Source organism: Schistocerca serialis, chromosome 2 (assembly GCF_023864345.2).
Source record: "Schistocerca serialis cubense isolate TAMUIC-IGC-003099 chromosome 2, iqSchSeri2.2, whole genome shotgun sequence".
Lineage (NCBI taxonomy): Eukaryota > Metazoa > Arthropoda > Insecta > Orthoptera > Acrididae > Schistocerca > Schistocerca serialis.
In genome coordinates, this window is record NC_064639.1 from 332,052,873 (window position 1) to 332,080,428 (window position 27,556).

General features: G+C 43.4%; 1 protein-coding gene across 1 annotated transcript in view; it reads left to right on the forward strand.

The window, feature by feature from the left end:
• The window catches only part of LOC126455538 (potassium voltage-gated channel protein Shaw-like), a 451,812-nt gene that overhangs the window by 324,954 nt on the left and 99,302 nt on the right, over positions 1-27,556 (forward strand). The window contains exon 3 of the mRNA XM_050091289.1: positions 21,075-21,269. Coding sequence (XP_049947246.1) covers positions 21,075-21,269 — 195 coding nt within the window. The remainder of the gene's footprint in view (positions 1-21,074; positions 21,270-27,556) is intronic.

Below are 27,556 nucleotides of genomic sequence, written 5' to 3' on the forward strand. Positions count from 1 at the left end.
AGAAGAAACAAGAGACGATAGGAAAGAGATGGAGGATCCACTAGTAGAAACAGAAATTGGCAGATCCTTAAACTATTTAAGATCAAGTAAGGTAGAAGGATAGATAACATTCCGTTCGAATTTCTAAAATCACTGGGGCAAGTGGAATCAAAATGGCTATTCACGACGGTACGTAGAATGTATGATTCTGCTGACATACCATCAGACTTTCGGAGAAACATTATCCACAAAGTTCCGAAGATATCAAGTGCCGACGAATAATAGGATTATCGCACAATCAGCTTAACAGCTTACATAGTTGCTGACAACAACAGCAGACAGTAGGATGGAAAATTGACGAAGTATTAGATGACAATCAGTTGGGCTTTAGGAAAGGGAACGGCACCAGAGAGGCAGTACCAACGTTGTGGTGATAATGGAAAAAAGACTGAACAAAAATCAAGATATATTCACTGGATTTGTCGACCTGGAGAAAGCGCTCGGCCATGTAACATGGTGCAAGATGTTCGAAATTTGACAAGAATAGCGATAAGCTATACAGGAAGACGGGTAGTATACAACGCGAACCAAAAGGAAATAATAAGCCTGGAAGATCAAGAACGAAGTGCTCGGATTAAAAAGCGTGGAAGACAAGGGTGAAGTCTTTCACCCCTGCTGTTCAATCTATACATCGAAGAACCAATGAGGGAAGTAAAAGAAAGTTTCAAGAATGTGACTGAAATCAAGGGTGAAAGGATGTCAATGAGCAGATTCGCTGATGACTTGTTGTCTTCAGTGAAAGTGAAGAAGAATTAACGGGTATGCTGAATGAAATGATCAGTGTAAAGAGTACAGAATATGGACAGAGAGTAAATCGCAGAAAAACGATTGTAATGAGAAGTAGCATAAATGAGAACAGCGAGAAAATTAACGTCAGCATTGAGGATAACGACGTAGACGAAGTTAAGGAATGCTCCTACATAAGCAGCAAAATAACCCATGATGTACGGAGCAAGGAGGACATAAAAAGGCGGCTAGCACTGACAAAAAGAGCATTCCGGGCCAAGAGAAGTTGGCCAGTATCAAGCATACATTTTAAGTTGAAGAAAAATTACTGAGAATGTACGTTTAGAGCACAGTATTGCATGGTAGTGAGACATGGACTGTGGGAAAATCGGAACAGAAAAAAATCGAAGCTTCTGAGATATGGTGTTACAGAAGAATGTTGAAAATTAGGGGCCTGGTAAGGTAAGGAATGTAGAGGTTCTGTGCAGAATCGGAGAGGATAGGAATATGTGGCAAACACTGACAAAAAGAAGGGACCGGATGGTAGAAGTGTAAAGACATCAGAGAATCACTTATGTGCTTCTAGACAGAGCTGTAGAGGGTAAAAACTGTAGAGGAAAAAAGAGACTGGAATACATCCAGCAAATAATTGAGGACGTAGGTTGCAAATGCTACCCTGAGCTAAAAAGAGTGGCACAGAAGACGAAGAAAAAAAAACGTAGTAGTGATTCTGCGTGGCATGGATTCGTCAAGTCCTTGGTAGGCTTCCGCAGATATGTCGCACCAGACGTCTACGCACAGGTCAGGCAATTCAGGTACATTACGGACCGGTGGTTTGTGGGCGTGGAGCTTATGAGAGCTACTCTCAAGAGTAGTGTGACGTAATAAATTGCAATGCTTACACATCGCTGCTTCTCTAAACTTTCGGAAGAGAGCGCCTTTCGTCCGGCAGCGGCATTGTCTTGCTGTTACGACGTTTATATGCTGCTGTGTGACGGCACACTTCCAGTCCAATACTGCAAATTAACGAAATTAACGGGTAATTGGTTGTATGAGAAGCTATTGTTACAGTTCGCTGTAAGTATAAGTCAGTAGTAATTGCAAATAAACAAATATCGTACACGACCAGGCGAAGGAAAGGAAAATACAGGTGACTAGTTATCGCACAGGTGACAAATGTCTGCGATATATGCAAAAAACTCTTCCATATCGCCAACTGCTTTAACACAGGAGGCAATTTTATCGACAAATACTGTAAGGTATATGACTATATGTACGCTAGATAGGACTTCTCTTATTATGTGACGACATTTTTTTTCTTTATACCTCACATAAATGCGTACATAAATTACGAGAAAGTAATAAATATTACACTTTGACATTGAATATATCTTACATACCGAATTTAATTCAGAAAATAAATTTCTACATATCATCATCATGAAATATAAATAAGGTACTAAGCCAAACGAGATTTAGCTACTTTCCCAGGCTCGCATACTCGTTCCGTCACAAAAAAAACAAGGCAGGGAAAGATTCTGTTACTCATGTACAAACAGATTTATATTCATTTATGTAAATTAATGCAAATCTATGCAGATGTTATGGAAACCAATGTATATTAAAGCTAATTTATGTATACAGATGCAAATTACGAAATCTAATTCACGAATCTAGGAAACTCAGATTACACTTGAAAATCGCAGAAAATTTAATTCTAAAACCTCTATGGAACAATTGCCTCTGAACCTACTGATTCTCAGATATAATGAAGCAAATACAATAACCATTAGTTGAAAACAAGAAATCACGTGCCCATAGGAGCAATTGAAGCGGTTTGATACACTGTAGATAGGCCAGATATGTAGTCAAGCAGTAAAATGGTCTGCAAGGATTGGGGCCAGTTTGTCGCCAGTGAACAATTAGGTTGTATAAGGAGCGATCAGAAAGTAAGATAATCAGGCAAAATTGCTGTGAACATTGAGGAAATCATCCTACCGACGCCCTAGGTTCAAGATACCTGTTTCGTAAAACAACAGTGTCCTGCTGCGTGAAGAAGTCCGTAACTGCCTGCTGCACATCCTTATCCAACAGGAATGTTCCACCCTTCAACCGCTTTCTTAAGGGACGGAAAGCGTGATAATCACACTGGGAGAAATCAGACGCTAGGGCGGGTACTCGAGTGTCTTCCGCGTGAGTTGGCCTAACTTCTGTGTTATGAAATTTTCGATATGGGGACGTGCATTATCATGAAGCAGCAGCATCCCTTGACACGCATGGTGGTTTCCGAGGGGCTTGCTGCCCCACATACATTCTCCATTCTCTGAGAGATTTGTGCTTGTTTGTTCTTCGGCAGCCAAGAGAATAATAGCACGTTGCTCCAATTTCAACGTATTTGGTCATAGGATTGCCGTAGTTCACGTCTCCGCATTCATCGTATTCAAGTCGAAAGGAAACAGATCCCACTCTGTCCCCTTGCTTGTGCCCGCCCGACTGGCCGCGCAGTCTCATGCGCTGCTTCCCGAGCGAGAAGGCGTGCCGGTCCCAGGCAAGAATCCGCCCGGCGGATTACTGTCGAGGTCCGGTGTGCCAGCCAGCCTGTGGATGGTTTTTAAGGCGGTTTTCCATCTACCTCGGAGAATACAGGCTGGTTCCCCATATTCCGCCTCAGTTACACTGTATGCATACATCATAATTACTCTACCACGCAAACATTTGGGGGTGCACTCGTCTGGTGTGAGATGTCCCCGGAGGGCCGACTGCGGGCCGAACCGCACAATAACCCTGGGTTCAGAGTGGGCGGCGGTGGGGTGGGTGGACTGCTATGGCCTGTTGTGGGGTTGTGAACCACTGAGGGCTACAGCGTCTCGAAACCTCTTCGTCGTTTCTAGGTTCCCGGTTTAATGCATTCATACCTACATACATTTCCTTCCCTACATGTCAGTGGTTATATACCCGCATAGGAGTTTTGCTATATATCCTCGGTTCGCAAAACAGCTTAAATCACTTAATAAAGGCAAGGCCTCTGGTCCCGATTGTACACCAGTCAGGTTCCTCTCAGAGAATGCTGATACAATAGCTCCACATTTAGCAATTACATACAATCGCTCGCTCACAGAAAGATCCGTACCTAAAGATTGGAAAATTGCTCAGGTCACACCAATACCAAAAAGGGAAGTAGGATAATCCGTTTAATTACAGACCCATATCACTAACGTCGTGATTTCCTGTCAGAAAGGTCACAGTTCGTAGTAATAACCGCGCGGGATTAGCCGAGCGGTCTAGGGCGCTGCAGTCATGGAATGTACGGCTGGTCCCGGCGGAGGTTCGAGTCCTCCCTCGGGCATGGATGTGTATGTTTTCCTTAGGATGATTTAGATTAAGTAGTGTGTAAGCTTAGGAACTGATGACTTTAGCAGTTAAGTCCCATAAGATTTCACACACATTTGAACATTTTGAACGTAGTAATAGACGGAAACTCATTGAGTAAAACAGGAGTAATATCTGGCGTTCCCCAAGGAAGTGTTATAGGCCCTCTATTGTTCCTGATCTATATTAACGATATAGGAGACAATCTTATTAGCCGTCTTAGATTGTTTGCAGATGGTGCTGTCATTTACTGTCTTGTAAAGTCATCAGATGACCAAATCGAATTCAAAATGGTTTAGATAAGATATCTGTGTGGTGCGAAAAGTGGCAGCTGACCCTGAATAAAGGAAACTGTGAAGTTATTCACATGAGTACTATAAGAAATCCACTAAATTTCAATTACGCAATAAGTAACACAACTCTGAAGGCTGTAAATTCAACTAAATACTTAGGGATTACAATTACAAATAACCTATATTGAAATGATCACATAGATAATGTTGTGTGTAGAGCAAACCAAAGACTGCGATTCATTGGCAGAACACTTAGGGGGTGCAACAGGTCTACTAAAGAGACTGTCCGCAGCTCGTGGTCGTGCGGTAGCGTTCTCGCTTCCCACGCCCGGGTTCCCGGGTTCGATTCCCGGCGGGGTCAGGGATTTTCTCTGCCTCGTGATGACTGGGTGTTGTGTTATGTCCTTAGGTTAGTTAGGTTTAAGTAGCTCTAAGTTCTAGGGGACTGATGACCATAGATGTTAAGTCCCATAGTGCTCAGAGCCATTTGAACCATTTTTACTAAAGAGACTGCTTACACCATGCTTCTCCGCCCTATTCTGGAGTATTGCTGTGCGGTGTGGGATCCGCATCAGGTAGGACTCACGGATGACACCGAAAAAGTACAAAGAAGGGCGGCTCGTTTTGTATTATCGCGAAATACGGCAGATAGTGCCACAGACATGATACGGCTCCGGATACTGAGGAAGGTGGAGCAGTGTCCGATGGCGGTGCCCGCGGAGCAATTTCGCCGGCGATGGTCCATCTCACGGTTGCGAACGATAGGAGACGAGAAACAGTTGCAATGCTTGATTCCTGGTGCATGCGGAGCCAAGTCTGGCCATCTGCTGCTTGAAGGTTCTGACAAACGTTCCACTTCGCCACTTGGCTGTGGGTGGAACGGTGCACTAGTTAGATAATGTATGCCATTGCGTTCACAGAATGTTTCAAATTCATTTGAAGTGAAAGGAGCGCCGTTGTCCGACGCTATGACTTCAGATAAATCTTCAAGGCAAAAAATTGATGACAGCACCTGAATTGTGCTACGTGACGTAGTCGAGTTCATTGGCACAGAAAAAGGAAACTTTCTATACGAGTAAACCTCATTCCGCAATCAACCAACGTGTGCTCCAAAAAGATCCCACAAAGTCTATGTGCACACGTTGTCATGGTGATTGCGACTTAGGCCAAGCAGAGAATTTTTGTGGTGGAGCGGACTTATTTTCCGCACATACGTGACACTGTGACGTCATCTGTTCTAATTGGTTGTCCATACGCTGCCAAGTACAGTGTCGACGCACTAACAGTTTCGTACGAACACTCCACCAGTGTCCTTGGTAAAGTAACTGCAACACTTCTTTTTGCAAGGCTTTAGGGATCAACAAACGTGACTGTCCACTGTCATTTTGAACAAGAATCCCATCTTTCTGTATAACGAGGTTATGCCAACGCGAAAAGTATCGGCGCATTACAGAGTTCTTCGTGCCATGCAAGGTACGAGGCCAAGATGTGAGAATGAATGTTAGCAGATTCCGTGGCCTGTGCAATTTTCCTATAGTTCAACAGAAAAGATTGAAGCAATTCAGAATCCTGAGCACCGACGTGACAACAAGATGAAGCAGAAGCAACCAAGTCTGCATCAGGGCCAACTGGAAGACGTGAAAGAGCGTTGCATTACCATGTTGAGCTGTCGGACGATGCACAATCTCGTACTGGTATTGAGACAACAAGAAAGCCCATCTTTGTAATTTTTGGGCAGTCCGTACAGGATCCGGTTTCTTCGGATGAAACAAGGACTGAAACTGCTTGTGATCCATTACTAAGGGGAATTTTCTGCCATGCAAATAGTGATGGAATTTGGTGATACCATACAAAATAGCCAGTGCCTCTTTCTCAATTTGTGAATAATTACAGTGAGCTTTTGATAACACTTTTTTATGCAAATGCGATAGGCCTGTCTTTGTGACCAATTCAATGCGATAGCACAGCACTGACTCCGTAAGAGGAAGCGTCAACTTGCAATAAAATTGGTTTGTCAGGATCAAAGTGAACCAAGCATCGATCACTGAGCAATGCGTCTTTAAGTTTTTGAGAAGCTACTTGGCACTCATCTGTCCAAACAAAGGTGACGTTCTTGCGACTCAAGCGATGCAATGGAGCAGCGATTTGCGCAGCATTCGTGTTGTTGTGTGATCTTCAGTCCGCAGACTGGTTTAATGCAGCTCTCCATGCTACTCTATCCTGTGCAAGTTTCTTCATCTCCAAGTACCTACTGCAACCTACATTCGTCTGAATCTGCTTAGCGTACTCATCTCTAGGTCTCCCTCTACAATTTTTACCCTCCACGCCACCATCAAATACTAAATTGGTGATCTCTTGATGCCTTAGAACATGTCGTACCAACCGATTCCTTCTCCTAGTCAAGTTGTGCCACAAATTCCTCTTCTCCACAATTGTATTCGTTATCTCATTAGTTATGTGACCTACCTATCTAATCTTCAGCATTAATCTGTAGCACCACATTTCGAACGCTTCTATTCTCTATTTGTCTAAACTATTTATCGTCCATTTTCATATCTATACATGGCTACACTCCATACAAATACTTTTAGAAAAAGACTTCCTGACACTTAAATCTATACTCGATGTTTTCAGACGCGCTTTTCTTGCCATTTCCAGTCTACAGTTTATATCCTCTCTACTTCTACCATCATCAGTCATCCAAACAGCAAAACTTATCTATCGCTTTAAGTGTCTCATTTCCTAACCTAATTCGCTCAGCATCAGGTGATTTAATTAGACTACATTCCATTATATCGTCTTGCTTTTGTTGATGTTCATCTTATATCCTCCTTTCAAGACACTGTCCATTCCGTTCAACTGCTCTTCCAGGTCCTTTTTGGTCTCTGATAGAATTACAATGCCATCGGCAAAACTCAAAGCTTTTATTTCTTCTCCATGGATTTTAATTCGTACTCCAAATTTTTCTTTTGTTTCCTTTACTGCTTGCTCGATACATAGATTGAATAACATTGGGGATAGGCTACAACCCTGTCTCACTCCCTTCCCAACCACTGCTTCTCTTTAATGCCCCTCGACTCTTATAACTGCCATCTGGTTTTTGTACAAATTGTAAATAGCCTTTCGCTCCCTGTATTTGAACCCTGTCACCTTCAGAAGTTGAAAGAGTGTTTTCCAGTCAACACTGTCAAAAGCTTTCCCTAAGTCCACAAATGCTAGAAACGTGGGTTTGCCTTTCCTTAAGGTAACTTTGCTATCAACCGAACGTAAAAGTTCATTTTCCCTAAGACTGCAGTTCTGTGACACTGCGAGGAACTGGCAAATCTCTTATGGTTAGCAAATGCAACTGAAGACGTCACCAACATACTGCAACTCAGGTTTTAAAAAAATCACAATTGCCCAATCTACACTCTAGTCTTGCATTAGATAAAACATGAAACAAAGCACGCAAATTAGCAATATGTTCTTCAGGAATACAACCTGCTACGACAATGTCATCCAAATGATTTGAACACTTTGGCACTTGTGCAGTAAACTGTTTCAAATACCGTTGGAAAATGGCGGGTGCAGAAGCACTGCCAAAAGGCAAATGCAAATATTTAAACGATCCCAAATGAGAATTCACTACACACACTTTCTAAGAATCTTCATCGACCAGAATTTGAAGATACGCATCGCGCAAATCAATTTTTGAAAAGTAGCAACCAGCATCTAATCTAATGAGTATTCACTATACACACTTTCTGAGATTCTTCATCGACCAGAATTTGAAGATACGCATCGCGCAAATAAATTTTTGAAAAGTAGCAACCAGCATCTAATCTGTCCATGAGATCCTCTGGGTGTGGCAATGGGTAAGTATCAATCACAGTTTGTGGGTTGACTTTAGACTTAAAGCCAACACAGAGACGAATGTGATCAGAAGGCTTGGGGAGTAAAACCAGTGGACTTGCCCATTGACTAGCTTGTACGTGCGCAATAGCTCCACTATTTTGCAATTCTTTAAGTTCAGCAGCGGCTTTGACGCATAATGCAATGGGAACATTTCTGGCCCAGCAAAATTTCGGCAGAGCCCTGTCTTTGAGAGTAATACGTGCAAAAAAATTGGTAGCCTTGCTTAAACTTCAGAAAAGAATTCCAAGAATTCTTTTGCATGGGATGCAGGAACTGACAACACAATGTCCTGAATGTTAAAGCCAAACAAATCAAATGAATCAAGACCAAATATGTTCTCACAATCGCATGATTGTAACACCGTAAGAGTCACTTTTCGCGTATGTGAACGATACATGGCAAGCAAAGTACCTTTTCTGAGAAAGAGAAAGTCTTGTCCATTATAAGCCGTTAGGTGGGTGCTAGCTTTAGACAGGCATGGGGAGCCTAACACTTCATGTGTGTGATGATTCAGCAATGCAACAGAGGTACCTGTGTCCAACTGAAATTTCACATATTTCCCACAAAGAAGCAAATGAACAAAAAGTTTGTTGGACTGACGTAGCATTGAAGAAACTGCTCACTTGCTAGTTTTGACAATGCCTGTTTGCAGACTTTGAATATACTACAGTAATGACACGGCCTTGTGACTAAATTTTTGCGAGTGGACCAAATTGTTATTTTGGTTCCGTTGCAAACATACGGATTGTATATGTCCCTTTCTTGCCACAAGCGTAACACGGTGCTTGTAGGGAGGGGCAGTCTTGGCGTGTGTGCCATCAAGAGTGCCGAGAGCATTATTTTATTCCGTTCACCTGTGTAGCCGCCTGCTTAGCGAGCTGAGCGGCGTGAAGAGTTGCTTACGAGGCGTGGAGAGCGCAAGCTGCCGCAGCTGAGTGGGTCCGTCGCAAACAAGGGACTGAACCTGGCAAATAGTTGGCTGCTCAAACTTATTGGCCAAAAGGGCACCTGAATCTTACTGATCTAATATTTGCACTACTTGCTGAAATGATGGATCGGACTGTTTCAAAATCTGTTCTCTGAGTTAGTCATCAGTTACATTGTACATGATCGCATCACTCAATGTAACATCTGACTATAAAACAACACAAGCACGTTTGAATTTGCATTTCCTCGTCATACCCTGCAAATCTGTGACCCGCTAACGAAAAGTTTGTTCTGGCCGTTTTTTACAATCAAAGAATTGCTACTTAGCTGCTACCACATTCGCCGGCCGAAGTGGCCGTGCGGTTCTAGGCGCTGCAGTCTGGAACCGCGAGACCGCTACGGTCGCAGGTTCGAATCCCGCCTCGGGCATGGATGTGTGTGATGTCCTTAGGTTAGTTGGGTTTAACTAGTTCTAAGTTCTAGGGGACTAATGACCTCAGAAGTTGAGTCCCGTAGTGCTCAGAGCCATTGCTACCACATTCAGTTGTTGATCATAACAGTTAGTTAGCGAATCTACAACCTGATCATAGGAAAGTTCATTCGTAGCGGCGTCAGAGAACAGTTTTGGATGAGTCTAAACACTGCACTGCCTACTGTGGACAATACATAGGGAAGGTTCACAGTACCTGGTACGTTTGGAGCAATTACATGGGCTTCAGACTGTTGCAACCACTCGAGCCATTCCTCTTCTTGTACATGAAACTGGCGAAAAGACAGTATTGCACTTGGAGCTGCGGGAGGTGTAGCTTGCGCTGCATTAGCAGTTTCGTTCACCAGGAGCTGCTGTACCCTGATTAGCAGCGAGGATATTTGCTGGCTCTGAAATTTAAACATCTGCATTAGCTGCATTGCATTTAACGCTGGCAGCTGTGGCGCTGGAGCAGGGAATGGGATAGGTGAGGTGGGCATATCGGAAGAGACAAATGCAACAAACAGACAAGGCAGGCAAGAAAAAGCAAATTTCTGCAATGCCCACCTTAAAACACTGATTAGCAAAAACATGATAAGAGACTGTTATAGCAAGTAAACACCCCTGCGAAAATTCCGTGGCCACGAGGCGCAGTGTTTTTTGAATCCTCGTCGTCAATACTGTGTTCTGGCCACTCGTCTAATTGTCTAATTCTCAGATCGCTAGACAACAATTCAAGCAAATCCTAATAATGGAGTTTATTACCGGACGTTAAATTGATAATAGTTAACTTTGCATATTCGCAAAGGTGTGTCGCAAGCAAATGGCGATATGCAAATAATCAATGTCCTTCGGTATATACAATTTCAGTGCAAGCAAAACAATGCAGTTCATAAGTCACTGCTGTAGCGTTTGTATGACGGCCCATCGTCCACTCCGGCCGCAGCTATTTTTTTTTCTTTATTGTGATTTTAAACACCTTATACAAAGGCGGGCTGTCAGCAGCAGAGTACGCCGCTCTTCAGCCTTGAGTTTGACAATAAGTATTACATAGAGGTGGCACAGAGAATACAGTCAAAACGGCGGGCAAAAAAATGTAGACACTAAAAAACAAAAAAACATGGAGCCGTTCACGCTGGACGAGAAACATCACTAACACTAGTTGACACGGCGCACATAACATGGATGATGGCGACGGCACACGTGAACGGTACGCAGCTATGCGGCGCGGCGCTTATATTCTCTTCGTGTAGATGCCGCTCCTGTCTTGGTGTCGTCCTGGTCAGCGTACTATTGGCTGACGTCGTCTCACAGCCCGCTTTACTTTTCCGTTCTCCATCATCGTGCCAGCACTTGGCATTACGCTGGAACAGCGTGCCTCTCTCCTTCTGCGCCAAGGGAAACAGCAGCAATGATTGCCATGCTGGCAATCTGTCAAAAATTTGTTGTACTTTCCGTGTGGATTCTTGTCGTGCTGCAAAGAAGCCCATTTCCTCACTCAAGACTTGTGACGTGGCTGTACGATGCTGCAAGGCCGAGTGAATAATTTCTATCCTATTGGGCACTAATCGCATGGGGCAAGTGACATTTTGCGCTGTTTTGAGTATGGAGCTCTGAATCCATCAGTTCCATATCAGCATGACTGTCGTGAGACCACCAACCAATGCGAGCAGCAATATTGCGGATAGACAAACCACAGCCTAGATATACTTATATGGATATGGAGTCTGTTCTTTCGGACATGTCGACCTGCAGCCGTCTAGAACGAAATTAGAATTATATATTAATACATTCAGCTGCTGAAGGGCGTTGATATATATCAACGGAGACAGGTGAAAATTTGTGTCACGACCGGTTATTATAAACTTATTGGTGTTCGGTTGTTAATGCATTTTTAAATAATATAAAGAACATAATATATAAAAATTTCTCTCAGGTTACTGAATGCTTCCAATTGTGAAAGTGCTTCTATATATTTTTTTTGCGTAATTGAGGAGAAAAGAATTTATGTAATGCAAATGTCAAAGAAAAAATATTATACCGTAAGTACTTCAGCTATTTCATATTACCTTCAGCACACCAGCTGACTCAACCACAGCAGTACAAAATAAGGCCATATTTACAAAATACGTGAGCTACACAAAGCACAGTGTCCGTTTGGCACGCACACAAATATACCGTGACGGATCAAGACGCAAATACTGCGGATAGTGTGGCAAGAGGTGTACAGGTGGTGCGTCGTAAGCTACGTCTACGAAATACAGAAGCTTCGTAAAACTTAAAAAAATTAAGGTGCATACATGCATGCCATTGCAATCCCATTAAGGAACCCCACATAAAGCAGAAAAAAAGATAAACTGACTACATGAAAAAAAGGCACGTCCAACTATGTCATTAAAACTGTCATACAGAGTAAAATAGCTAAATTTTCAAGTGCATGCGTATTGTGTGCGTAAAGGATCAACAATCCAAACATCAAGGCATCAGGATCAGGGACAGTCATAAGCACCGCGAACTGCTGACAAAGACCTATTTTTAGTCATCAAAAAAACGTAATTTACGGGATATAGAAGGTAAAGCCACCTTCGATAAAATAAGGCCATTAATAAGACCCTTTCTTGAAATATAACTCTCTCAACATCACTCACAACTAAACGAACAAGTTAAAAATAATGATTTTGACGTAAAATAAAAGATATCGTTGTAACAACTGTCTAAACACTGGAAGCATTGTATCATAATATACCTGATTTCTGCTAATCAGTTGATTGTTTAGCAACTTGTCCTTATCAACATATAGATATAGCTCCTCGAGTAGATACAGCTTTTTCCCTTTTTGAAAAAGATACAGTAATCTCAAGTGTTCTTATGATTGAGATTAGTGCCACTTAATTTAATACGTTCAGCAAACGCGCTCTTTTGTTTAACCTGGACTTTCTTAGTTAGCATGTGCTCACTGAACCTTATTTTAAACATCCTGTCAGTCTGGTATGTACAGGCTTAAGAAAAATTCGCGTACTCGGACTTCGCAACGCGATTCCTCACATACTAACATCACAAAAATCACTCTCAAAAAATATTTCGTCCTGCACATATTTCGGGTAGTAAATTGGCGTTAAAGTTTAGCAATCTGGCAACACTGTAATCACAAGTATAATAATTATTTCTGTTAGATCATTAGCTCTGTGTTTTTGGTGCAGTGGGTAGCGTTTTGGGTTAGCATGCAGGATGTCGGTGGTTCGATTCTGTGTCGACGCGTATTTTATTTTATTTACTAACTATATTCTGCCATATAATACTGTAATATTTACTGTTTCACAAGCCACACGTTTCCGACATTTACACTGTTTCTCTAACGGTAATGGAAATTATGTTTCCAAATTTCAGTCGATAATAATAATAGTAATAACGCATAGAGATACTTACTAAACAGCATAAACCGATCAGATTCAGTGTTGAAAGGCATAATTAGTAGTTCCACGGTGATAATACATACAAATGGTAATCGAGTTTGGAAGTTATTTGCAAAGCATTTTACTAGCCCTACTGGTGACGTAAGGCTCTAACGAAATGTAGCGGACCAGGATGTGGTAGGAATAATAGTTGGCACTAAACGAGGGGCCATTGGGTGACGATAACAGAAAACAGGTTTGGCGCGAAACAGTTCGTGTCAACGACGTGCAAAAGGCTTCTTTAAAAGCTGACCAGCGAAAACGATTGTACTTCAGTTTCTGTGTTCGTGGTACGTAAGTGCAAATGTTTTGTAGAAGATCCACTGTAATCGCTGTATCATGATTAAGACGCCAGATACCATGCAGAGTACATTTAGCTCCAACCCAGGAACGAACACTCAACCTTCTGCATGCTAACACGAATTACTATCCACTGCACCGACTCCACAGAACTACTGTCGAATGCTAACACAGGTAGTTAAAGTACTTGTTATTACAGTGTTGTCAGATTGCCAATCTTTAACTTCTATTTACTGACCGATATATGGCCAGGATCGATATTTTTGTGTTGCTAGTATGTGAGGAATTGCGTTGCGAAGACCGAATGTGCGAAATGACATTTCACAATCATTACTCTCTGATTTGTACACCGACAAAACAAAACATTGTGATCAATGTCCACCGCCTGTTTGCCGATGATGCCGGCCGAAGTGGCCGTGCGGTTAAAGGCGCTGCAGTCTGGAACCGCAAGACCACTACGGTCGCAGGTTCGAATCCTGCTTCGGGCATGGATGTTTGTGATGTCCTTAGGTTAGTTAGGTCTAACTAGTTCTAAGTTCTAGGGGACTAATGACCTCAGCAGTTGAGTCCCATAGTGCTCAGAGCCATTTTGCCGATGATGCTGTAGTCTACAGAAAAGTAGTATCACACGGAAGTTGTGAACAAATTAATGAGGATTTGCAGAAAATAAATCCGTGGTGTAATGATTGGTAGTTCTGTCTCAATATTAGTACGTGCAACCTAATGCGTATAACAAGGCGAAAATCCCCATTAATGTAAGAGTACAAAATAAATGCCCAGTCTTTGGAAGCGGTAACATCCGTCAAGTATTTGGGGGTGACTATTCGAAATGATCTTAAATGGAATGATGAGATTACACAAGTAACGGGTAAGGCTAACTCTAGATTGCGGTTTGTCGGTAGAATCCTGAAGCGATGCAGTCCTTCAACAAAGGAAATAGCTTACAATACGTGAGTTCGTCAAGTCTTCGAGTATTGTTCGTCTGTATGGGACCGTTACCAGTTGGGTCTGATTCAAAAGATTGAGTAGGTCCAAAAAAGAGCGGCAAGATTCGTGACTGGCACATTTGACCATCGCGAGGGCTTTACAAATCTCATGAAAAGTTTGAAGTGGGACACACTTGCAGATAGATGGCGCGCTAAACGGAAGGGGCTGCTCACTAAATCCCGAAATCCTATCTTCACCGGGGATGTAGAGCATATATTATGACCACCAACTTTCAAATCGTGCAGTGATCACCATTCAAAGATAAGGGAAATTAGAGCCTTTCAGACAGTCGTTTTTCCCTCGCGCGATTCGCGAGTGGGACAGAGGGAGGGGGGGAATATGACTTTGGCGTGAATTGTGCCCTCCGCCACACACCGCTTTGTGGCTATCGAAGTACATACGCGAGCGCGAGTAACAAAAGCATGCAAGTAGATCAGATGCGGACGGGGGATCACCCTAGCGAGGATATGGACTGCAGACGGGGAAATACATTCAGATAAGCGACTTTGACAAAGGCCAGATTATTATTACGCAGAGCTGTGAACGAGTGTCTCTAAAACGGCGAAGCCGGTCGAATATTAACGTGCGACTGTCGCGAGCATCTACGGAAAGAGGTAGATGGACAGTCAAACCACCACTAGGAGCTAAATGGTTGGACATCCACGGCTCTTTGCAGAATGTGGGGTTCGGGGGCTTGTCAGCTCTGTAAAATAGGATAGATGGTGATCTGTGACATCTCTGCCGGAAGAGCACAATGCTGGTGCACGCGTAAGTGTTTCGGAGTACACCGTTCATCGTACATTATTGAACGTGGAGCTCCGCAGCAGACCATCCTTACGTGTTCACATGTTGACCCAATGACATCGTCAAATACGATTGCAGTGGGCACGGGACCGTAGGGATTCGACCGTCGATCAATGGAAACGTGTAGCCTCTTCGGGTGAATTACTTTTTTATTATACAAACGCCGTCATCGAGGTGAACGACGGCTCGAAACGTGCAGCGCACCATGGAGGCAAGTTGGTGGGAGCTGTATTATGCTGTGGGTGACATCCTCCTGCGCTGGCATGGGACCTGTGGTAGTAATCGAAGACACGGTGACAGTTGCGAACCACTTGCATCCCTTCATGCTTGAAGCCTTCCGCGACGGCTATGTCATCTTTCAGCTTGCTACAGTGAGGAGCATAGCACGTTGATGTTTCAGTGACGAAATTCGCCTGACTTAAAATCTAGGGAACCCATCTGGGTCGCCGTCGGGCGCCATCACTGCGTGCGAAAATTGTTGTTGTTGTGATCTTCAGTCCTGAGACTGGTTTGATGCAACTCTCCATGCTACTCTATCCTGTGCAAGCTTCTTCATCTCCCAGTACTTACTGCAGCCTACATCCTTCTGAATCTGCTTAGTGTATTCATCTCTTGGTCTCCCTCTATGATTTTTACCCTCCACGCTGCCCTCCAATACTAAATTGGTGATCCCTCAATGTCTCAGACCATGTCCTACCAACCGATCCCTTCTTCTAGTCAAGTTGTGCCACAAGCTTCTCTTCTTCCCAATTCTATTTAATACCTCCTCATTAGTTACGTGATCTACCCATCTAATCTTCAGCATTCTTCTGTAGCACCACATTTCGAAAGCTTCTATTCTCTTCTTGTCCAAACTATTTATCGTCCACGTTTCACTTCCATACATGGCTACACTCCATACAAATACTTTCAGAAACGACTTCCTGACATTTAAATCTATACTCGATGTTAACAAATTTTTCTTCTTCAGAAACGCTTTCCTTGCCATTGCCAGTCTACATTTTATATCCTCTCTACTTCGACCATCATCAGTTATTTTGCTCCCCAAATAGCAAAACTCCTTTACTACTTTAAGTGTCTCATTTCCTAATCTAATTCTCCGACTTCATTCAACTACCATTATCCTCGTTTTGGTTTTGTTGATGTTCATCTTATACCCTCCTTTCAAGACACTGTCCATTCCGTTCAGCTGCTCTTCCAAGTCCTATACTGTCTCTGACAGAATTACAATGTCATCGGCGAACCTCAAAGTATTTATTTCTTCTCCAGGTATTTTAATACCTACTCTGAATTCTTCTTTTGTTTCCTTCACTCCTTGCTCAATATACAGATTGAATAACATCGGGGAGAGGCTACAAATCCAATCAACATTGTCAAAAGCTTTCTCTAAGTCTACAAATGCTAGAAAGGTAGGTTTGCCTTTCCTTAATCTTTCTTCTAAGATAAGTCGTAGGGTCAGTATTGCCTCACGTGTTCCAACATTTCTACGGAATCCAATCTGATCTTCCCCGAGGTCGGCTTCTATCAGTTTTTCCATTCGTCTGTAAAGAATTCGCGTTAGTACTTTGCAGCTGTGACTTATTAAACTGATAGTTCGGTAATTTTCACATCTGCCAACACCTGCTTTCTTTGGGATTGGAATTATTATATTCTTCTTGAAGTCTGAGGGTATTTCGCCTGTCTCGTACATCTTGCTCACCAGATGGTAGAGTTTTGTCAGGACTGGCTCTCCCAAGGCCGTCAGTAGCTATGATTAAGTTATGCTCTGCGCAAAATTCTACCAGGCGGCTTCCTCTTTCATTTCTTATCCCCAATCCATATTCACCTACTATGTTTCCTTCTCACCCTTTTCCTACTCTTGAATTCCAGTCACCCATGACTATTAAATTTTCGTCTCCCTTCACTACCTGAATAATTTCTTTTATCATGCATTTCATCAATTTCTTCGTCATCTGCGAAAATTAGTAACACGTTATTTACGGAAATTAAGTGTTCTGTGTGTCGATATCTAATACTCAATACTTCCATAAACCTGCCAACAAACTGTCGGATGCCTGATACACAGAATCAGTGATATATTTCGTTCAGAGACTACGAAACACGCCATTAAGCAGGTGATGATAATGTTTGGTATCATCAGTGTATACGCCCGACCCACATACTTTTCCCTATGGGGGCGTTCATTGCTAATGTAATTATGGTGAAACTTATGACCAGTAGTGACAACGACAAGCAAATCCAGGTATTTAAAAAGCTTAGATAAATCATAAGAGAGATTCTCCATAAATTGAATCTTCACGAATTAGGATCTCGAAAACAGCAAGACGAGGGGACTTCTGCACTCAGCTACTGATGTTTATTCTTTATGCAGCTTATCACCGATTGCTGGACTGTAGGTATTATTCACAGCGATGCATTTCAAATTCGCTAACTCTTTTGCTATGGAGGATTGGCTAAACGATATCCCACTACTGTGGTGCACCACACATTTGAAGAAAAGTTGCTATTTCTTCATGAACAGAAAGTTATTTTTTGTGGTCAATTGGGATGTCCTCTATAGAGCAAAATACGAAGAATATTCACTACCTTCTGCATCATTTGCCTCGCCTCACTGTTCTATCGTACCAGACAATAAATATCGATGTACTGAACATTGCACCTGTCTCTTCGGAATCTTCTCTACCGATTGGTCTCGTAGAATTAAACTTCTTACAACATTACGTTTGTAATAATAAACGGAACGACGTTTTCCGTTTACACTGAGAACAATTGCACGTTCCTCAGGAACAGCCTTTTTTGAAGTGACTGCGCCATAAGTCACAAAAACAGAAAAGTAAATGCGGTTGGTGGCTTTTAGTACAGAACCATTGTATTTTTAAACGTATGCTACCTCTCTCTCTCTCTCTCTATGGTCCTGCGAAGCCTTAGTGAACCAACGTGTGCCGAAATGAACTCTACAACGAAATTAGAAATATTGTCGACACAATCAACTGGCCTTCTAGATTCAGTCACCAGCGCATAGTTCACTGACACATCCCATAACGCCTCGCTGTGTATCACAGTTTCAAGGTCCTTCTGTGTCTTTATTTCCTTCCAAAATGCAGAATGCAATACTCATAAACAAACATGGAGCTATACTGTTGCAATGACAACGAAGTGTGGTTCCTAAACGACGCAACAGGATCTGAATAATGAAGTGAGCTTCACCAGGATTTAACTAGAGCTGGATTCCGTTTGTGATACAGTGTACAATTTAATTACGATATAGAGTATGTGACCAGACCGGCAGAAAATGTGTGTATACTCGTACTCACACACACTCACATACTATAATGAACTCTGTTGAACGGCACTTGCATTGTCCAACTACTTGTTATGCGCGTCACGTTCAACCCCGAATTGCTGTTCCGCTAACGACACCCATGTCTGTAACTAACTAATTTCCACAGAGTTTGCAGAAAAGGCTCGCTTTGAATAACGGACATAAGCCAGTAGTAAATTGATCATTATTGAGACAAGGGGGAAAAAAACGTAAATGTGAGCTGCACTGTTCACATTTTATAATCATTCGTACATAATTGTTTCTTTTTTGCTATCGCTGTTGTAGCCCTCAGTTTGAAGACTCGTTTCACGAAACTTTTCGCGCTAGTTTATTCTGTGCAAGTGCCCTTATTCTGGTTAATTAACGCAATCTGCATCCACTTGCACTATTCGAGTCTTGATCTCCCTCTATAATTATTTTATCACTCACACTTCCTTTATCAAACTGACGATTGCTTTATACCTTTCAGGATCTATGTCACATAAATTCCTTTATTTCCCCCAAATCGATTCAGTATCTCCTCATTAGCTATTCGATCTACCCACCTAATCCTCAACAATCTTCTGTAGCAATACATTTCTTCTGTGAACTGTAATTATTAACCATATCCTAACCGCACCTGATATCCACTGGCATCTTGCTGACTGATATATTTTTCGTTATATACAAATATTTCGTCCTTATAGACACAGATGAAAATTCTTGCTTGACAAACAGTTTCTACTCACAAGGGCACCCACGTATGTAGTCCCGACGATTCGCCAGTGAATAAAATTTTCAGCCACTCATAAAATATTTATCATTCGCCGTACACTTTCTCTTGTGTTGATATTTCAAACGAAAGCGTCAAGTCTGCAGGTCTCCACCTCTGCCGATAGCAGTCCAGTCTCGGATGACTGTTAAGCTCCACGACGCCACACTCGTAGTATAATGAAAATACTACTTGTGTAACTTTTCATCCACTTATTCCAGACGGAGCATATGTATCCGACATCTCAACAGGATATCTTGAAACGTGAGTCCGCGAAGTGCAAGCCATTAAGACGTTCGACTACTATTTCGTCACAAAACTCACCACTCTTTTATACTAACTTCTACTTGCAACAATTGCATTCGCATTTTCTGAGAGAGCACTGCTCTACATGAGCAACAAGCAGCCATATGATTGGTTCAAATGGCTCTGAGCACTATGGGACTCAACTGCTGTGGTCATAAGTCGCAGCCATATGACTGCACCCTTATGGCAGCAGGGTGATTCAAAATGAATGGAACTAAAAGAAAGTATACTTGTGACTACAGTAATGACTTTATTTCAGAAGTGCATTTATAGTCTGGAACGTTTATCCTGACAGTTCCTATGGATGTTCACACAATTTTGATATGGCTCCATGTGTGACACTGCAGTTGTCTATCCGGTACTGCATTTCCTGCCAGACCCGATCGAACTTAACTGACTATCTGGTGCCTTAGCTGCTGTAAGTCCTGCGGAAATGGAAGCACGTAATCTGTGTTCTTCACAGTCTATTGTTGTAAGGTTGTAAGGTCAGACGACCTGGGGGGGGAGGGGAGAGGGGGGGGGCAGAGGTTGCGCACAACAACATGAACGGCACATCATTCGACCCAGCACGACCAATCCACCACTGTCGAAGATGCTCCTTGAAGTGACTACGTACGAGTTTACATCAATGTAGCAAGGCTCCGTCCTGCTGCAAAATGAAATGGGGTACCTCTTCTGTCAACTAAGGCAATAACCAGAGAGAAAGCATATCGAAATAGGTTATGCCTGTAACAGTTGATTCTGCAAAAAAGAAAGGACCAAGACTATGCTATTTGTGATCATGCAAAAATTTTTAAGTTTCAGAAAATCACGGTCATATTACAGAAAGAGTATGGGTTCTATGTACCCCATATTCTCAAATTATGTCCTTAAGTGGGTGTGGCTTCGTCATGGAACACAAGTCTCTGCGAAACCATCCGCTTTCATACGTGCTTGAACATCAATGCTTAATTTTCTCCCCTTTCGTTTATCGGCTGGTTTCAACGCCCACAGCATCTGATTTCTGTAAGCAGACACTCGCGCAGTACAAGCCAAATTGTTGACTGCGTCACATTTCTTTCTCTGGTGCTTCCTTCGTGGATTGTACGAATATGCACTTTTCCAAACTTCGTTGGGAAATGTCTTTGAACAACGATTATTAGTGATATTCTACAAGACAATACGCCTTTCCCATCGCTGATGCCACTAGTTTAACCACTAACGATAGCGATGAAAAATAACAGCGATTTTTCATCGTTTCATTGTTACCAGCCCAAAATATGAGAATTAACATTAAAGTCTATTTGTGTATTTCTGAAATAAATTCGTTACTGTAGTCACAGGAATACTTTTTGTCCTATTCATTTTGAACGACCTTGTAGCATTTGTGATAGTACGTATTGTTGTAGGGTATTGGTGGCTATGGCGAGTGACTTTTGTTTTGTTGTGTTGGCAGCACCGGGACACGCAGGAGACGCTGGCCGTGCTGGACAGGCTGGACCTGGACACGGAGAAGCCCAGCGACGAGGAGATCGCCCGCAAGTTCGGCTTCGAGGAGGACTACTTCAACGGAACGCTCTCCAGGTGGCAACACATCAAGCCCAAGATATGGTCCCTCTTCGACGAACCCTACTCCTCCAACGCCGCCAAGGTGCCTGCTTACTAGCATGTCCTGCAAGTGTTTTCTGTAAATGATGTCCAGTCGAAGCACCCAGAAACAAATAAGAAATCAGAATCATTTTAATCAAACGTCACCGTGTCTTTCAACTAAAAATATTTCTTCAATGACATCTAAACCAGACCACAGAGCTACACAAATTATTTATCGTACCTGGACGTCTTCCGTGATAAACTTGTAAAGCACCACTTCTGGCAGGTCTTGGCTATTGTGAATGTCAGTGCTGGTTTCTGGCATCCAGAGAAAAGAGGTTTTGTTCCACCTGGACATGATGACTCAGTCTTATCATAATCCTTCTGAATGGCTAGTGGCCGTGGGCTACTATTCTGTCCCATGATGGCAGGTGTGTCGTTTGGTTAATGAGATTATAATATTTTAATTTGCCCGCCCGGTTAGCCGAGCGGTCTAACGCACGGCTTTTCCGCGCAGGAAGGAGCGCCTGGTCCCCGGCACGAATCCGCCCGGCGGACTTGTGTCAAGGTCCGGTGAGCCGGTCAGTGTGTGGATGGTGCTTAGGCGGTTTTCCATCTGCCTCGACGAATGTGGGCTGGTTCCCCTTATTCCGCCTCAGCTACACTATGTCGGCAATTGCTGCGCAAAGAAGTTCTCCAAGTACGCGCACACCACCGTTACTCTACCACCCAAACATAGGGGTTACACTCGTCTGGTGTCTGACGTTCCCTGGGGTGGGGGGGGGGGGGAGGTGGGGGTCTACTGGGGGCCGAACCGCACAATAACACTGGGTTCGGTGTGGGGCGGCGGAGGGGTGAAGTGGACTGCAGCAGTCGTCGTGGGGTTGTGGACTACTGCGGCTGCGGCAGGGATGGAGCCTCTCCGTCATTTCTAGGTCCCCGGTTAACATACAACATACATATTTTAATTTTCTCAAACAATCAATTTGTAACAACATTGCATATCGTAAACAGCATAGCTAGTGTCTTCTCTCAAAGAAAATTTCTCCCATCAGTATATGTTAAAAAGCACGTTCAAAAATCACTAAGAGGAAAATGTGGAGTACGGTATGACAACAGAAATATTTCAGCTTCCAGTGGGCGTAATTCTTTAATTGCACCAGCGGATTCTCAATTAAGCATATTAGAATTCTGCGGTAACATACACTGAGGTGACAAAAGGCCTGCGATACCTCGTGTCGGACCTCATTTTGCCCGGCGTAGTGCAGGTGCTCGATGTGGCATGGACTAAACAAGACGTTGGAAGTCTCCAGCAGAAATAGTGAGCCATGCTGCCTCTGTAGCCGTCCATGTGCAGGACTATATCCCATAAAGGTTCGACGAGATACACGTCCTGCAATCTGGATGGCCAGGTCATCCACAACAATCGCGAACAGTCGTAGTCCGGTAACATGCATCCGGTGTCATTGCCCAAAAAATTCCATCGATGTTTGCTGCAAATTGTCTCCAAGTGACAGAAAATAAACATTTCTTGTCAACGATTGGTTCAGTTGAACCAGAGAACCCAGTCTATTCCATGTAAACGCAGCCCACACAATTATGAAGCCATCACCAGCTCGAACAGTACTTGTTGAATAACTTGAGTCCATGACTTCATGGGGTCTGTGCCATACTCGAAACCTGCCACTAGCTCTTACCAACTGAAATAGGGGCTCATATGATTAGGCCACGTTTTCCAGTAGTCTAGGGGATATGACCACGAGCCCAGGATAACGTTAAATGTCACCGTTTTCGTCGTACGTCTCACATTGATTTCTGCGGTTATTACACAGTCTAGCTATTCTGTTAGCAATGACGAGTTAACAAATGGTTCAAATGGCTCTGAGCACTATGCGGCGTAATTTCTGAGGTCATCAGTCGCCTAGAACTTAGAACTAATTAAACCTAACTAACCTAAGGACATCACACACATCCATGCCCGAGGCAGGATTCGAACCTGCGACCGTAGCGGTCACGCGGTTCCAGACTGAAGCGCCTTTAACCGCACGGCCACACCGGCCGGCGACGAGTTAACACAAACGCCACTGTTCTCGGTCGTTAAGTGAAGATGACGGCCGTTGCATTGAGCGGGGCGAGAGATAATGCCTGAAATTTTGTATTCTCGGCACACTCTTGACACAGTGGGTCTCGGAATATAGAATTCACCAACGATTTCCGAATTAAATGTCCCAGGTGTCTAGCTCCAACTAACATTCCGCGTTCAAACTCTGTTAATCCCCGTCATACGAGCATAATCACGTCGGAAACCTTTCCACACGAATCACCTGAGTGCAAATGATAGTTCTGCAAATCCACTAACATTTTATACGAGGTATCGCAGGCCTTTTGTCACCTCAGTGTATGTTACCGCAGAATTCTAATATGCTTAATTGAGAATCCGCTGGTGCAATTAAAGAATTACGCCATCTGTGTATGTTCGTATCGCTATCCCATGACTTATGTCACCTCAGTGTATTTTTATCAGTTTTTATCTTTTTTCTCCTTAGGTTAATTATTCATACTATTCAGTACCGTTCAGGGTTTCAGCCCACCACGCAAGTGGGCCCGGGTTCGATTCCCGGCAGGGGACTGTGTGTTGTGTGTCCTTCATCATCATTCTCATCATCATTAACACGCAAGTCGCCAAAGTGGTGTCAACTAAAAAGACTTGCAATACGGCAGCCGAACCCCGACGGCCGGCCGGTGTGGAGGAGCGGTTTCTAGGCGCTTCAGTTTGGAACCGCGCGACCGCTACGGTCGCAGGTTCGAATCCTGCTTCGGGCATGGATGTTCCTTAGCTTAGTTAGGTTTAAGTAGTTCTAAGTTCTAGGAAACTGATGACTTCAGAAATTAAGTCCCATAGTGCTCAGAGACATTTGAACCATTCGAACTCCGACGGGGATACCCCGGCCAATAAATGCCATACGATCATTTCATTTTAGTACCGTTACATGGTAATGGACTGTCATTTTTTTCATTTTTTCCCAGATACTCAACTAAAAAACTAAAAGTCACGCATGAAACCATCGTCGCCCAATTTTTAAATTTGCACCTTAGTTGAACCAGTGTCTTGTCACTGCTATCTAATTAGTGTTTCGTGTGCATCCCACAGGCGTAAAAGCGGGAGAAATCGTTCGGAATATTCAGTTTCTCTAAATATGATTCCGAAATGTATTTACCCAAGCGTTCTTCCTCTGGAGCCTACAAACGCGGCAACCACCGAGCACTTTATTCCTTCACACAGCTCCGTTTGGAATGTTGTTCACCAGATCGTGTGAGATATTTAACACCTCAGTAGTCCCATGAAATTAATTTCAATGTTCTACCATCAAAATACTTTGAATTTTAGCATTTCTTGGCAAGAAAAGAAAGACGAGCGTCCAGGATGTGCCTTATGTACAATACTCGGATAAACGCGTGCGACTTATCCAACTAACTAACTGATAAGTCTGTGTAATTAGAGTAGTTGAAGACATTGACTGAATAAGCGTGAGAGAAAATGAACAGAACAGTAAAAATTGTTTTCGTTAAAGTGCTTCCGATGTGTTTGAAAATTTAAGTTGACACTCTGATTGTGTTACTAGGCTTGTGGCAGTGAAATGTGGACTTCCAAAGCGAAAACATTCAAAAACTGAGGGTTATGAACGGAGAGATGCATGTTGGGATTTACTAGGTGACACAATAATTTAAAGAAGAGGATCAGGGTAAAGCAAGGGGGAGAACTCATCATGTTCAGGAAATAAAGTGTAGGCGTTCGAGATACGTAGACACATGATGGGATTGTTCGACAGAATTTCGAAAAGTAAAATACACATTATTATGGCAAGCGAAATAAGTTCCATTGAATGCTGCACTACACTTCAAAATGACATATGTACATTATTTTTCGTGATTTAAACCATGAAATACTGTAAAAGTTACGTATTTTTTCATGCTTAGTACAACGTGTTTCGAGAATTTGTTGTCGTTGTCAAGTGCAGATATAAACGTGATTATAATGTGTGTGATGTTCCCATGTCTATTTTCCTGCCTCTCTTGGACTGTAATCGTCTTAGAGTGTTTTCTGCATGCTAATGTCAGGAAAACGCCCCAAGACGACTACAGCAAAAGAGAGGCGGAAAAACATACATGCAAACCTCTCCCGTAACAGCCACGTAAATGTTCTAGAAATGCGTTGTGCTACGCAGGAAAAAAACACGTAACCGGTGCAGTGTTCCATTGCTTAAATCATGAATGACGTAGATGTACGCATTCCAAAATCATCGATTACGATGAACGAAATCAATACTATTTTCAACGTAATCACCAAATCTTTGTGAACTACGTCCGAACGTTCTACAAGATTGAAGTCCACTCCCTCATCACGTAGCCATTCGAGAGCTGCTGTGTGAGCACCCTTACCGTCGGAAAAATCTCTTTTCCCCCCAGATGTTCTTTCATCTTACCGAAAAGAAGGAAATGACGTGATGCAAATCTGGACTCTATGGCAGATGCCTCGCAGCCCTCTATCGAAAACGTTGAAGCACAACGTGGGTTGTAGCTGGCGCGAGGAGTGTTGCATTGTCGTGCAAAAGAACAGTACCTTTGGCTAATTTTCCACGGCTCTTGTTCTTTATCGCGTGGCTTAGCAGTGTCATGTTGAACAATATGAATCGGCGTTAATGTTTGAACGCTTTGCCATGAACTCTGTGCATACCAACTCCTTCACAGACTAAGCTGTGGATGCAGAAAACCTCTTAATAGTCAAGGTCGCAATTATATTTTTATTTGATTACTAATTTCGGCTCATCTACAATTCATCTTAAGGTCACACAAAATACACACACCAAAAAAGTTTTGCATCACCTCGGTTCCCTGAACTCCTGAAGATAGACGTTGACTGTGGATATTGTATCACAGACACAGTCCCTTCGACCGTTCAGAGATGTCACTAAACCGGCCTAAAGAGGTAAACAACCATGCATGAGCAGCGCCTGTTAGACGGGGGAGGTCCGACAGCTGATCGGTTTCAGGCATTCCACCAGGAAGGAGATACACGGCTGTTGGTGTCTGTAGTTCAACAATGTCTAGACGGTCAATACCGCGGTTCGATCACGTCCGCATTGGTACTTTGTGAGGAAAGGCTCTCAACAAGGGAAGTGTCCAGGCGTCTCGGAGTGAACCAAAGTGATGTTGTTCGGACATGGAAGAGATACAGGGAGACAAGAACTGTCGATGACAAGACTCGCTCAGGCCGCCCAAGGGCTACTACTTCAGTGGATGATCGCTACCTACGGATTATGGCTCGGAGAAACCCTGACAGCAACGCCACCATGTTGAATAATGCTTTTTGTGCAGCCACATGACGGCATGTTACGACCTAAACTGTGCGCAATAGGCTGCATGATGCGAAACTTCATTCCTGACGGCCCATCTTTGCAACCATAACACCATGCAGCGCGGTACAGATGGGCCCAACAACATGCCGAATAGACCGCTCGGGATTGGCATCACGTGCTCTTCACCGATGAGTGTCGCATATGCCTCCAACCAGACAATCGTCTGTTTGAGGCAACCTGGCCAGGCTGAACGCCTTTGTCACGCTGTCCAGCGAGTGCAGTAAGGTGGAGATTCCCTGCTGTTCTGGAGTGGCATTGTGGGGCCGCCGTACGCAGCTGGTGGTCATGGAAGGCGCAGTAACGGCCGTACGATACGTGGATGCCATCCTCCGACCGATTGTGCAAACATATCGGCAGCATATTGGCGAGGCATTCGGCTTCATGGACGACAATTCGCGCCCCCATCGTGCACATCTTGTGGATGACTTCCTTCAGGATAGCGACATCGCTCGACTAGAGTGGCCAGCATGTTCTCCAGACATGAACCCAATCGAACATGCTTGGGATAGATTGAAAAGGGCTGTTTATAGACGACATGGCGCACCAACCACTCTCAGGGATCTACGCCGAATCGCCGTTGAGGAGTGGGACAATATGGACCACGAAGTATACCGGCATACATCAATGCAAGAGAACGTGCTACTGGATATTAGAGGTGCCGGTGTGTACAGCAATCTAGACCACCACCTCTGAATGTCTCGCTGTATGGTGGTACAATATGCAATGTGCAGTTTTCATGAGCAACAAAAAGGGCGAAAATGATGTTTATGTTGATCTCTATTCCAGTTTTCTGTACAGCTTCCGGAACCCTCGGAACCGAGGTGATGCAAAACTGTTTTTGATGTGTGTACAATCCAATGGACAATTTGTAAACTATCACAGGCTACTAGGTCGTCATATGCAATGCACACTGACAGAATCAAACATTTTA